Source organism: Petromyzon marinus, chromosome 61, assembly GCF_048934315.1.
Source record: "Petromyzon marinus isolate PM22_M1 ecotype Great Lakes invasive population chromosome 61, UKy_Petmar_22M1.pri1.0, whole genome shotgun sequence".
In the NCBI taxonomy this organism is placed as follows: domain Eukaryota; kingdom Metazoa; phylum Chordata; class Hyperoartia; order Petromyzontiformes; family Petromyzontidae; genus Petromyzon; species Petromyzon marinus.
The window spans coordinates 2162541-2176427 of record NC_133727.1 but is presented as its reverse complement, the minus strand read 5'-3'; the positions used below and the strand labels follow the sequence as shown (position 1 = coordinate 2176427).

Genomic DNA, 13887 nt, shown 5'->3' with positions numbered 1-13887 from the left:
ACGAGGCGAGAGACGACGAGGGTTGAGGAGGAGATATTAGAAGGATGAGGGTTGTTGAGGAAGCTCGGAGGGAGGATGAGGAGGGTTGTGTTGCAGGGAGGATGAGGAGGGTTGTGTTGCATGGAGGAGGGTTGTGTTGTAGGGAGGATGAGGAGGGAGGGTGAGGAGAGGCCCAGAGGGAGGTGAAAGGATGAGGATGAGTGAGGAGGTAGGATGAGGAGGTAGGGGGATGAGTGAGGAGGTCGGAGTATGAGGAGGGTGGAGCAGGCCCCAAGTGCCTCCTGCTGCTGGCTGTGTCCGCCATGAACCACGCGCTCAGGGGGCGGGGAGAAAAAAGGGGGCGGGGCTTCAGAGGGAGGCGGAAGCCGCTTCCGGTGGGGGCGGAGCTTTAGCTGGCTGATGCGTCACCGCGACGTCACTGTGACGACATACGAATTGGACAACGGAGGGAGCACGCGCGCGTCGGAGCTCAGCGATTCTAGAGCGTCTTTGTCGAACTTTAAGACGAATATTTCGACTTGCAAAGGTAATAAACTTAATTATTTACTTACGTTCACGTCTGCTGCATAGAGCTGTACTAAACGTAATTAAAAAACGAAATTCAACAACAAAATATTTTCGTGGATGGCGAGCTGTCTCTTCTAAGGGTAAACAATGTTAATATTAAATTTAGATTTAAAGCTTTCGTGACTGCAGGGATTCATATTCTTGGTTCTTTCGGTAAAGTCACCACGTAGAAAGGAAACAATAAAATAATAAAAATATAAAACAATTAAATTCTCACGAAGTTTCGACTGCAACACAAGCAATCATCATCAGGTGTGAAAACCACAGCAAGAAAATTTGATCTATATCTCTCGATTTTTTCAAAATTTCTTGTTGTGGTTTTCCCAACTGATGATGATTGCTTGTGTTGCAGTCGAAACGTCGTGAGAATTTTATTGTTATATATTTTTATTATTTCATTGTTTCCCTTCTACGTGACTTTACCGAAAGAACCAAGAATAATGTTAATATTACTGTAAGTAGCGGCTCACGTTAATGTCCATCGTATGTTCGTGTGTATTTCACACGCGTGTGTATCGCGTGTGCGCAACCGCTGCGTAGACATAATAGGTGAGTGGGGTTTTGGTGTTAACTATGAGTGCTGTAGCAGGTTCGTGTTAAACCAACTCTTGAGTTCTTGTGATGGTGGAGATAATGGTTTGAGATGGAGCAAGCAATACATTTTGATTTTGAGATAGAGTCATATAGAATAGAGATACAAGCAAGAGGGGAATGGGAGATGTACATAGGAGATATTGGTCGAGGTAGGAACATTGGAATAAGAGATATATCGCAATATGAGAGATATAGAGCGAGTAAAATAGGTCTAGATTTGAAGCTTTCATGAGTGCAAGGATTCATACTCTTTGGTTTTTTTGGTAAAAATGAAAAGAACTAAATTTAGTTGTTTTCATTTATTTTATTTCATTGATTTTTTACCTACGTGACTTTACCGAAAAAAACAGTATAAAATAAGTCTAAGAGATGTGAATATACGTGATTATATAATACATTAGCGATGTGCAAGACAGTGCAATAACACGAGATGAAATCAAATAAAAGCAATAGGTGAGAGAGAGACAAGAGGAAGATACGCAATGAGAAGGGGATAAGGAAAAAAAAGACAGACTCAGGGAGATGAGAGGAGATGCAGATGAGAAAACGGATGAAGGGATATGAAACAGGTGATGCAAACAAGAGAAAAAGACTTACGGAAATGAGCTAAGGGATACAAACGAGATAGACATCTGGTGAGATGCAGAGGCGCACAGAGATTAGCTGAGATATAGACACGCGACAGAGATCTATTGCGATGAAAAGAGATGCAATTAGAGAGACATGAGTAGATAAGAGGTACAGACAAGAGAAAGATATACAGTGGTATGACAGAAAGGAGATGAAAATAGAGACGCAGGGTGGTTCGATAAGAGACAGATACGATTTAGAGATCTATTGAGATAAAAAATGATGAAAGATAGATACATCGGGAGATGAGAGGCAGGAGATAGACAAGAGACAGAGATGAAGGGAGAGGCCAGAATAGATAAAAATGAGAGAACCAGAGTGAAATTACAGAGGAGACGCTCTCCAGAGCTCACTCTGGTCCAGGTCTTTGCACCAGCAGTGGCATGAGCAACAAATTGCAAGGCAGCACCTTCACCTTGTTCTAATAAAAACATCACCATGATCAGCCATGATCGATCCGCAGCTGGATTAAGCCCCCCAGAATCCTCCACCATCTCTCACATTCCAGACATGCAATAAAATCCACCTCACGTCTGCACGCCATCTGATGCAACGCTCCATCTCCCCCGGTAGACGCCCTCTTGGAAGCGTTTTCTTAATTAATTGCTGCTCCGTCATCATTCCTGACCATCTGCCATGATCCCTTGGCAGGTCAGTTGAGGTGGGGAGAGCACTTGGTTGAGCGCTGGTTAATTGATGTCATCAGTGTTTCTTTGCTCCACACAAATGCTCACAAACCTCAATGTGGCATTGAAGAAAGTTGCATAAATTCCACGTTGCTTTCATAGGGACCTTGCAGTCTCTCCATAGCACTCTGTGGAACGAGAGTCAACTGGCAACCATCCGGACCGCTACCTGCACTCGCTGATTGCATGCTCTTCTGCACCCCTCTCCCGTGACCAGATGGCGCCCGAGATCATCAAGAATCGCTACGAGGTCTTGAACATGTTGGGTGAGGGATCCTATGGTCAAGTGTTCAGGTGTTTCGACCTCAAGGAAATGAAGGAGGTTGCACTGAAGGTGTCCGACAAGACTGTTTGGTGAGACCGAGTGGCGATCCGTGCGACGACTTGCATTCAGAAACTCTTGTGTGTCGCCGCAACACTAACACGCGTGCCTCCACCAGGAAGGCACACGATAAGGCTTTGATTTAACTGATAACAGCGTAGACGACGTTTTATTTTTAACTCGTGTTTATGTCTTTGCGCAGTTTGACAAAGCAGAACAAGTACCGTGAGGCCGTCTTCCTGAAGCAGCTGAAGAACAGCAGCATCATCCGGTTCGAGGAAGATTTTGTCATCGAATTCGAACATTTCTTGGTCCTTGAGTACATGAGGTAAGGATAACACCGAGTCCACCGACACCGTCGCGTTGACAGGCTGTGTACGAATACTAGCTTGACACCTGCTTGAGCCTCATGCTCGATCATCGACAAAGCCACGTGGCGTTGCTTTGTTGTGATCTCAGAGTTGGCATTCATCTATGGGTTACTAAGCACGTGGTGACAGTCCAGTCTCGCTGATCCTTTCACAGCCGGTCCTGTCTATTCTGAGGACCCGGCAATGCCCTCTTGTGGTAGAGTCTCGATATTTCGTGCGACGGAATGTAGGTTCTGTACGCGGGATCACACACGCGACATGGCTGCTGCCGTCTCGTGGCAACAACTTGTAAAGAGAATAAAGCACACTGTGACCAGGGTCATGGACTTCAGTAATGTTCTGAATATTGTCACCAAAAACTAACCCGACCAAGTTGGCAAAATTTACTTTAAAATATGGCTGCCTGCAGGGTTACGTAGATGGAAAAAAAAGCGCACAGCCGTGGAAGGGCCAATCCTCCTGCTGCGCAGCACGTTGTGGTCATCGCCCTGTATCGTTAAGCCATTTAAACCATCACCGAGTGCGCATGGCATCACTACAGCTCCAATGCCTTTCCTCCCCCTCATGGAGTTTCACTCCTCGTCGTGCGTGTACGCGATGTGCCAGCGACTTTGCAAGCGAGGCTGTGTATGCGACTACATGGCACTCTGTGCTGTGTGTGCTGTTTTTAGCAAGGGGAGCCTTTGGGAGGTGTTTAAGAATGGAGCCTTGCCTCTGGCCAATGTCCGGCGCTACGCCCGGTCCGTGTTGAAAGGTCTGAAGTTCCTAAAGAAGAAAGGCGTGGTGCATGCAGACATCAAGGCGGTGAGTGTTGAGAATTGTGCTCGGCAGTCGCGAGTGAGGGACGCTGCCGCGGTGGAATGATCAGAGCACAGAGGTTGTAAAACAAGAGGCCACTGGTTCGATTCGATCTCTCATGGTGCGGCAGTTGGAAGTTTTCTAATTTCCCCCCCTCATCCCCCTCCCTCCTATGTGCACCGTGCAATACGAATGAGTCCATCACTGTCGAATGTGTGGAGTAAAATGTGGGTACTCTCACTTTTTCAAGTCAGCATGGCAGCGTTGGCCAAACACCCGCTCGAGGGCGGCTGTCCAGAGCCACGTTCAGTCGAGGCTCTTCTGCCAGCAATTGCCCTACCAAGCAATTGCAGGGCTGTGCCTTCATTTTTAAAGCAGTCTATGCCCTTATGCACCTCTGGCCCCCCAGTGCCACGTGGTAGCCAGTTTAGTTCTGGTCACAGCCACCTACCACAGTGGAGCTTCTCTTATCCACAATCCTAATTCATGTGGCTCCAATGATCCCTGGGAGCTGTATGACACACAACAAACGATTGTACCCAACCCACTTTTTCCTATTGTCCGTAAAGTTTTACAGCATTACAATATTCACGCGAAGTGTCTTACAGTTATCGAACTTTGTCATGGATAACCTCATGTAAAAATTCTGTTCGTGTTGGATCATCGTCACGAGAGTTTTTACGCCCCCTTCCACTTACAGCCACGTGGACAGAGCTAATGTGTGGACACTTTCAGCCTTAGATCCACACAGACAGTGATCATCTCAATGGGCTCTCATCTGGTTAAATACAGAATGTAATGTGCAGCTGTTTTCATGTTTTAATTTAGGCTAACATCCTCGTCAAAGACCACGAGATGGGGACAATCAAGCTGGCTGACTTCGGATTGAGTTTCTTCGAGAATGAGCTGGGTAATATACAATTCACGTATCTTGATACAAAGTGTACTAACGTTCTTTTATATCTTCCGACAGAACGTGTTATCTGAAATGTGTCTCAGGTTAAAAATAAATGTTAGCCATATAGCGGTAGCGGGGGTCTCATCTACCTTGACCCGGCAATGCCCTCGCATGGCTTGCCTGAATATTTCACGCGACCCAAAGTAGCTTTTGATTGCGGGACCACACACACACGCTGTGTCTGCTGCCATTTCGTGGTGGCAACAACATCTGGATGAAGACAAACAGTGCACTTTGAGGAACCAGGGTTCATGGCTCCGTAGCATTTTGAAAATGTTCAACCTGATCCCAGTTGGCTAAATTAATGTATTTAAAAAGTGGCTGACTGCAGGGGGTGATGTACAGCTGTAAAAGGGTGAATGATTGACTCCTTCCTTCTCATTCCTCTGCAGTCGACCACCTCGTTTCTACCCAAGGGTACCGGGCCCCCGAGGTTCTGCTGAACCTACAGGTTGGCACGCCGCTCGACATGTGGTCTGCCGGCTGCATCTTCGCAGAGCTGTCCACTGGGCAACAGCTTCTGCCATGCTACAGCGACTTGCACGAGATCGTGGGCATCACGGAGGTAACGTGACGTCGGCCTACGAAGTCGCTCAGTGTAGCTGCCGTGTGTGTGGATATTGGCACCGTGCCTTTGACGGGTTGTTGTTGCAGTTGGAGCTCGCGTTGGTGGCTCAGCGGTAGAGTGACCGGCCGGCAATGTAAGGTTTAGAGTTACCATGCCCATCATCCCTCTGGGGTTGATAAAATTAGTACTACGTGGGGGAAGTCAACAGTGGTTGTCATATGGATGGACCCACCCCTGCCACAGCAATGTAGATATCTTATTTACCACTGTCTCAGGGCTGTAAACGTGAGATTAGTTAAAATCCTGGTTGAGGGTTGAATCGCCTCACCATCCCTCTCAGGTTGATAAGATAAGTACAACTATTCATAATAAAGGTTTTTTTAAATTGCCAAATTGCCCGATGATGCTGGATGTAATTACCAGCAAAACGTCGTACTCAAAAATGGTAAATGTTGTGGATTCACTCTTCAACACACCGGTGGGCTAAGGTAGTGAACTATTTGTCTTTTGTCAACGTGACACTTTTTTTACTGATTGGCCATGTCGGGTGGTGGAGGGTTTCGACAAATTTATAAATAACGCGATCTCACCCAAAAACATTTATTATGAATACTATTGATCGCGAAAGCCTACGTGTTAGGTACCACTATGTTGGGAAGTGAACAGTGGTTGTCATATGGCTGGACCTATCCCTGTCACAGGAATGTGGATTGTTTTTCTACTGCTGTTTCAGGGCGACTACAAACGGGAGATGAGCACTTCCTCAATGTTCATTTGAGCAGGAATCCACTTTTAGCTCACGTGACATTATAGACAGCTCGACTCTATACGCCTTCAATTTATTCCTCAATAGTTAATGAATTAATCAATAGGATGTACTCATCAAGCCAATACATGAAGAAGTATCTTCTTAACCCCTCCAGTAGCATAACAACAAATGTTCCATCTGCTTTCAGATTCTGGGCAAACCTCCGCGCGAGATGCTCACCACTTCGCCAAAATGTCACGAGTATTTCGGTGAGCAAACTGCACGCGGTGATTCGTAAAGTTGTGATGTCGCAGTGTGACACCCCTCAGCCGACTGTACAGCGAAGTGAAAGACATTGATTTTCCAACACACGCTTCAGCTTTAAACGATAATAATAATCTGAATCACTCACGTCGTGTTTTGGTTGTCCCTGGTACAGACGTATGTGGGAGGCTCAACTGGGCATGTCGCAAGCACAAGACTCACCGTTGCCCACTCAACCAGTTTCTGGGGTCCAGGGACTTGGGGTTCTTGGACTTCATCAACTCCATTCTTTGGTAAGTGTCGCATCAGCTGAGTTTCCGCCAACTTCTTCAGCAAACCCAAGTCAGTTTCAATATGTGCCCTTCCAGCAGTACACGTCTTTGCCATGGTCCCATCACTTGCCTCAAGCAGCGTGAGCTATTATAAACGTAAGGGCACCATGCATTGGGCAGATAAAACGTGACCCACAGATCTACGGACAATTGCAGGAGGACCTCTCTGTGCCTTCTATATCTTCATTGTAGTTAATATTAGTTCGACCCCATATCCCGTCATTACATGAAATCATTGTCTTTTGCCTCGGATATGCCATTGGAGACCTGCACCGCATTTTTTGCGCACGAACGAGGCCAAAGATGAAATCGCCCCTCATGCCGAATGTCCTCATGGCTACTTGTCTCTCTGTCTCACGGCTACTCGTCTCTCTGTCCGCAGCTGGAACCCAGACACGCGCTGCACGCCAGCGAGTGCTCTCAAGCACTCGTGGATGAACACCACCCCAGCACCGGCACCCGAGCATCATGTGGCACTAGTGTTCAACGCTGACCCTGACTGTGGTCAACTTTCATCTTCCATGTTTGGTTCCCTCACGAGCTGCAGTGGTGCCTGTTCAATTAATTGCACCATGAGCAGCGGCAGCAGCAGCAACATTGAGAGCACAAAGGCAATGGAAATGAGGGACGGCGATTCCATCAAGGCAATGGAAATGGTGTGCGAGGGCGATTCCATCGAGGCAATGGAAGTGGACGAGAGCGATTCCATTGAGGCAATGGAAGTGGACGAGAGCGATTCCGTTGATACAATGGAAGTGTGCGAGGGCGATTCCTTTGATTCAATGGAAGTGTGCGAGGGCGATTTCTTTGATACAATGCAAGTGTCCGAGGACGATTCCTTTGATACAATGGAAGTGTCCGAGGGCGATTCCATTGATACAATGGGAGTGTGCGAGGGCGATTCCATTGATACATTGGGAGTGTACAAGGGCGAATCCATTGATACAATGGGAATGTACAAGGGCGAATCCATTGATACATTGGGAGTGTACAAGGGCGAATCCATTGATACAATGGGAGTGTACAAGGGCGAATCCATTGATACATTGGGAGTGTACAAGGGCGAATCCGTTAATACAATGGGAGTGTGCGAGGGCGATTCCATTGATACAATGAGAGTGTGCGAGGGCGATTCCATTGATACATTGGAAGTGTTCGAGGGCGAATCCATTGATACAATGGGAGTGTGCGAGGGCGAATCCATTGATACATTGGAAGTGTGCGAGGGCGATTCCATTGATGCAACGGAAGCGAGTGAATGCCATTCCCTTGCCTCACTCAAAACCTACACCAAGAGCGGTCAGCCTCTGCACGCCAAGGAAGTGGGAGAGAGTGAGAGCAATCAGAGCCAGTCCATTGCCTCAATGGAAATCAGCGCGGACGATCCATCTCTGGATGCCAAGGGATTGGATGCTCATATCGAGGGAGTGGGAGAGAGCCAATTCGGAGCAGATCGGCCTCGGGATACCGCGGGTTCGGCCGTCTCCATCAAGGCGGAGGGAGAGGCTTCGGGGAGCCATGGGGTTGCCTCGCTGGGAGATGACGATGCCCCAGCGACGGTGAAGACGGAGGAGGGGGCGAGCGACGAGGAGAGCGACGAGGAGAGGCCGGAGGAGGAGAGCGACGAGGAGAGGCCGGAGGAGGAGAGCGACGAGGAGAGGCCGGAGGAGGAGAGCGACGAGGAGAGGCGGGAGGAGCTCACAGAGTCCCATTGCCGCGCGCGTCCCAGCAGGAGGGGGTGGCTGCGCCGCTTTGGAACCGCGCTCCGGCGCCTTTGCTGCTGTGGGGGAACCGTGGAGAGGGACTAATTTTGTACCAGGATTATTTATACATTTTATACTTCATAATTATTTGTAATTATTAATATTTATATTATATGTACGGGGGAAGTCCTTAACTTACCAACGGGATACATTCCTCAGACCCGTTATAAAATGTGATGATGTTCAATTAAAAAAAAGATAAACATTGTTAAACTCATTATGAGACCTTTGCCAGTAACAAGATATAGGAATAGGTTTAACCCGTTTTAACTGGCACAAAAACTGACACCTTTATTCAAGGCATCATGTCTGCAATAACCACAACACAAGCAGTCAAAATGCAAACAAAAAAAACAACGCTGATAATATGCAGTGTCCTTGAATTTGATTGGTCCACACCCGAGACGGCTTTTCTTAGAGCCTAGTCTCCATTGGTGTTGGTTTTTGTGCCAGTTAAAAGGGTAAAACCTATTCCTATATATTGTTAAACTCATAAATATGGAATATTGTACATTTGCCTGTAATACTGTGATAAGTATTGTATAATAATAAACTTAATTGCGCGCCCGGGTTATTTATACTTATAATTACTTTTTATAATAATTACTTTTACATATAACATAGATCTTAACGAACGGTATTGTGCTTAACATCGTTATTGTGTGTTGTTGCTTTTGCAATATGTTTATAAATGTATTGTTGATACTGACTTTGGCTACCGCGTGGTTTTGGACACTGCTGCTGCCAATGGTAGCGCTGCTTGGTCACCCGCTCAGACGGCACAGCTGCGACTCACAACTTTCCCGAGTTCCTTAACACAAGGGAAAGGTGAAGCTGCATGCCAATTTGATAAACGCACGCTCATGGTGATGCATTTACCCATTAAAATACAATTTCGTGACCATTTTCATACGTATCACTCAATACTTTGCTATCCACCGAGAAATATTTGCCACCCACGGTATAATTCACGACTTAAATTTTGATTTAAAGCTTTCGTGACTGCAAGGATTCATCTTCTTTGGTTCTTTCGGTAAAGTCAGGTAGAATGAGAATAAAATGATAAATTGATAAAATAAAATAACAATAAAATTCTCACGACGTTTCGGCCACAACACAAGCGGACTTCATCAGGTGAAGGGACGAGATTGTCTGGAGGACAGCGCTGGAGCGAAAAAGCCACGCTCAGATCGCGACCTTTAAGCTGTGTGAGAAGAAACAAAGCGCCTTGACAAAGGAATTAGCATAGAATTTAGCATTGAAATAGCTGAGTGATTAGCTTGTGACTGGTCACAGAAATAGCTATGTTAAAGTTAAAGCATACACATCCGCAGAGGCACCCCTTGACAAAGGAATTAGCATTGAATTTAGCATTGAAATAGCTGAGTGATTAGCTTGTGACTGCACACAGAAATAGCTATGTTAAAGTCAGACCATACACATTCACAGAGGCACCTAGTACAAATCAACCAGGAGAATTTAGCATTGAAATAACTAGGAGAATTTAGCATTGAAATAACTGAGTGATTAGCTTGTGACTGGTCACAGAAATGGCTGTGTTGAAGTCAAAGCCTACACATCTGAGCTATTCACAGTAACTGGGTATACACTACAATATATAATGAATACTATATAGTGAACCAATAAAAAACTAAAATATAAATTACCTCAATGTTATCAATAAACTCTATATATTCTCCAATCAGCTAAGCTACCAACAATAAGTCGTTATATATCACAATGCTATATGGCGAAAAAATGGGTGGATTCTTACCCTCAACTTTAGCAACACGGATAGCTACGGGTCCCGTTCAGACGGACGAGTTCATCCATGGTCGGAACAGAGGAGGGGGAGAGAGACAGCTGCGAGGCGCTGTTATACTCCATGTATAACATGGAGTTATATGTGAGAGGTATTAAGAGTGATTAAGAGTCAATGCCAGCGAAAGAGCTGCGGTCTGAAGGTCAACGTAAAATACAATTAATTAAGAATGGAAATAGTTTAAAACATCTTTCCAATGGTTACTAAGCCAGAATCCATCTTCTCGGTTGAAATTGTCTCTGTGCTTGTATAGGCCATTCACATATACGAGTGACACTCGACACGTCCAGGTGCGGCCTTTTTTGGTGTCAACCAAGGAAGGTGATCTTGCAGCCAAGCTTGGTCAACTCTGTATTTTGTTCGGGGTGAGCACACACCTGTCAACCCCTCATCAGTGCCGACCTTATTACAGACCAATTCAGACCTTATTGATAACCCCGTGCCCCTTATAAATCTCAACGTTCATCCTACAAAGTCCCATTACAAGGGAAAAACACAAACAAATAGACAAAATAAATGTTTGCCCGTAATGTAACGGCTATACGCCGTACGGACCTGAAAACTCAATTTCCCCGTACAAGAATACGGGGTAAACCGCATGGGTTGACGGGTATGCAAGCTTGGTCAACTCCGTATTTCGTTCGGGGTGAGCCCCGGGAAGACCATGTGGGTGGACGCTCGGCAAGATGGAATAGGGAGAGACCTCCGGGTCCCCGCCACGTGGAGGCTATCGCTGCTGCTGGCAGGAGGGGGAGCAGGAGGTCACGGGGCAGACACAGCAGTTACGGGTTGACTCCTAACTGCGTCCGTTGCCCTCTCAAGACAACCCCCATCTTCTCTACCCTAGCCAATCCAGCTACTGATACTCCCTGCCCCAGCCTCCCAGCCACGACAAGGCCTACCGCAACACGTATCATTACCCCAACACCTATCACACCTCAACGCCTATCCCTTTAACTACCCCGACTCCTCCCTATCTCTGTCAAGACCAGGTCTACCCAAACCCCCAATGACCACCCCAACCCCTATCACCATCACCTCAACCCCTATCACTCCCCCTGCCCCAGCCATAACCAGGACTAGCCCAACCCCTATCATTACCCCGACCCCTATCATCACCATCACCTCAACCTCCATCCCCATCGCTACCTCAACTGCTATTGCCTCCGCCAGCCACAACCAGGCCTAAACCCCAACCTCTATCACTTCTCCAATCCCTGCTTAACCACTCCCGCTTGTTCTCCCATCACCGTAACTACACCACCACGTTTAAATACATATCCCCATTCTTTTTAATTCAACCGCTATCATCTCATGTACGATGTTATGATTGCTGTACAACGCATTTGGGGCCGTCCATAAATTACGTCACGCACCTGGGGAGGGGGGGGTGTCAGACATTTGTGACGATTTGTGACGAGGGGGGGCGTGGTTTGATAAATGTGACGTCACATCAAATTGTGCAACTTCAAATAAATATAGATAACACGTTCTACTTAATTAAATATAGATTTGAAGCTTTCGTGACTGCAAGGATCCATACTCTTTGGTTCTATTCGGTAAAGTCACGTCGGTAAAAAATAAAGCAACAAAAATCACGACGTAATTAAGGTGTCAAGGCACCTTAATTACTCTCACACAGTTTAAAGGTCGCGGTCTGAGCTTGGCTGTGTTTCACTCCAGCGTTGTCCTCGAGACAGTCTGGTCCCTTCACCTGATGAAGGCCGCTTGTGTTGTGGCCTAAACATTTAATGTGCAGCTTCACATTAAATGCGCGCTACAATGACAATAGTTTAAAGCGATTTGAAGCATGTTTTATATTTTTTTGAGGGGGGGGGGGCAGAGCTTGGTGACGTCATATTTGAGGCGGGGGCTGACTTTTTGTGACGCCGTGTGACGAGGGGGGGGGGTCAAAAATCTTCCAAAATTGCGTGACGTCATTTATGGACGGTCCCTTGCCACACGAGGGAGTGGGAGTGGGAGGGAGCGGGTGAGAGTGAGGTGAGGGAGTGAGTGAGGAGCGTGAGAATGAGGTGAGGGAGTGAGTGTAAGGGGGTGAGCAAGGGGGTGAGGGAAGGGGTGAGCGAGGGAGGGTGAGAGGAGTGAGGGGGTGAGTGTGAGGGGGGTGAGCAAGGGGGTGAGTGAGAGGGGGTGAGTGAGAGAGGGGTGAGTGAGAGGGGTGAGTGTGAGGGGTGAGTAAGAGGGTGAGTGAGAGGGTGAGTCAAAGGGGGTGAGTGTGAGGGGTGAGTGAGAGGGTGAGGGGTTGAGTGTGAGGGGGTGAGTGAGAGGGTGAGTGAGAGGGGTGAGTGTGAGGGGTGAGTGAGAGGGGGTGAGTGAGAGGGTGAACGAGGGGGTGAGTGAGAGGGTGAGTGAGAGGGGGTGTGTGTGAGGGGTGAGTGAGAGGGTGAGTGTGAGGGGTGAGTGTGAGAGGTGAGTAAGAGGGTGAGCGTGAGGGGTGAGTGAGAGGGTGAGTGTGAGGGGGTGAGTGAGAGGGGTGAGTGAGAGGGGGTGAGTGAGAGGGGTGAGTAAGAGGGTGAGGGGGTGAGAGTGAGGGCGTGAATGTGAGGGGGTGAGTAAGAGGGTGAGTGAGGGGGGGTGAGTGAGAGGGGGTGAGTGTGAGGGGGTGAATATGAGGGGGTGAGTGTGAGGGGTGAGTGAGGGGATGAGTGTGAAGGGGTGAGTGAGAGGGGTGAGTAAGAGGGTGAGTGAGAGGGGGTGAGTGAAAGGGGGTGAGTGTGAGGGGTGAGTGAGAGGGGTGTGTGTGAGGGGGTGAATTAGAGGGGGTGAGTGTGAGGGGGTGAGTGAGAGGGTGAGCGTGAGGGGGTGAGTGAGAGGGGTGAGTGTGAGGGGGTGAATGTGAGGGAGTGAATAAGAGGGTGAGTGATGGGTGAGTAAGAGGGTGAGTGAGGGGGTGAGTGTGAGGGGGTTAGTGAGAGGGGTGAGTAAGAGGGTGAGTGTGAGGCATGAGTGAGAGGGGTGATTGAGGGGGGTGAGTGTGAGGGGGTGAGTGTGAGGGGGTGAATGTGAGAGGGTGAGTGTGAGGGGGTGAGTGAGAGGGTAATTGTGAGGGGGTGAGTGTGAGGGGTGAGTGAGTGGCGGTGAGTGTGAGGGGGTGAGTGTGAGGGGGTGAGTGAGAGGGTGAGTGAGAATGTGAGTGTGAGGGGGGGTGTGTGTACATGAGTGTGTGTGTACAAGAGTGTGTGTGTACATGAGTGTGTGTGTACAAGAGTGTGTGTGTGTACAAGAGTGCATGTGTACAAGAGTGTGTGTGTACAAGAGTGTGTGTGTACAATAGTGTGTGTGCTTGTGTTGGAGACGCTGCTGCTGAGACATCTATTTTGATCACGTAGTTCGTGAAGCCTTCAATAACTGTACCGGGGGAAACTCCATTTGGTAAAGATATAATGGGAGGCTGATCAATGCCCGGGTGCGGTCAAGGGATGGCTCACTATTACTCAACCACG

At 47.8% G+C, this 13887-nt stretch overlaps 1 protein-coding gene across 1 annotated transcript; it reads left to right on the top strand.

Annotated features, from left to right (window-relative positions):
- Positions 1–443: 443 nt before the first annotated feature.
- Positions 444–8646, top strand: LOC116955698 (uncharacterized). Its single transcript, XM_076053385.1, has 9 exons — positions 444–526; positions 2695–2831; positions 3002–3127; positions 3842–3974; positions 4797–4878; positions 5319–5491; positions 6451–6511; positions 6682–6799; positions 7221–8646. The coding sequence occupies exons 2-9, from the start codon at positions 2695–2697 to the stop codon at positions 8644–8646; spliced, it is 2256 nt and encodes a 751-aa protein (XP_075909500.1). The 5' UTR covers positions 444–526.
- The last annotated feature ends 5241 nt before the right edge of the window (positions 8647–13887 follow it).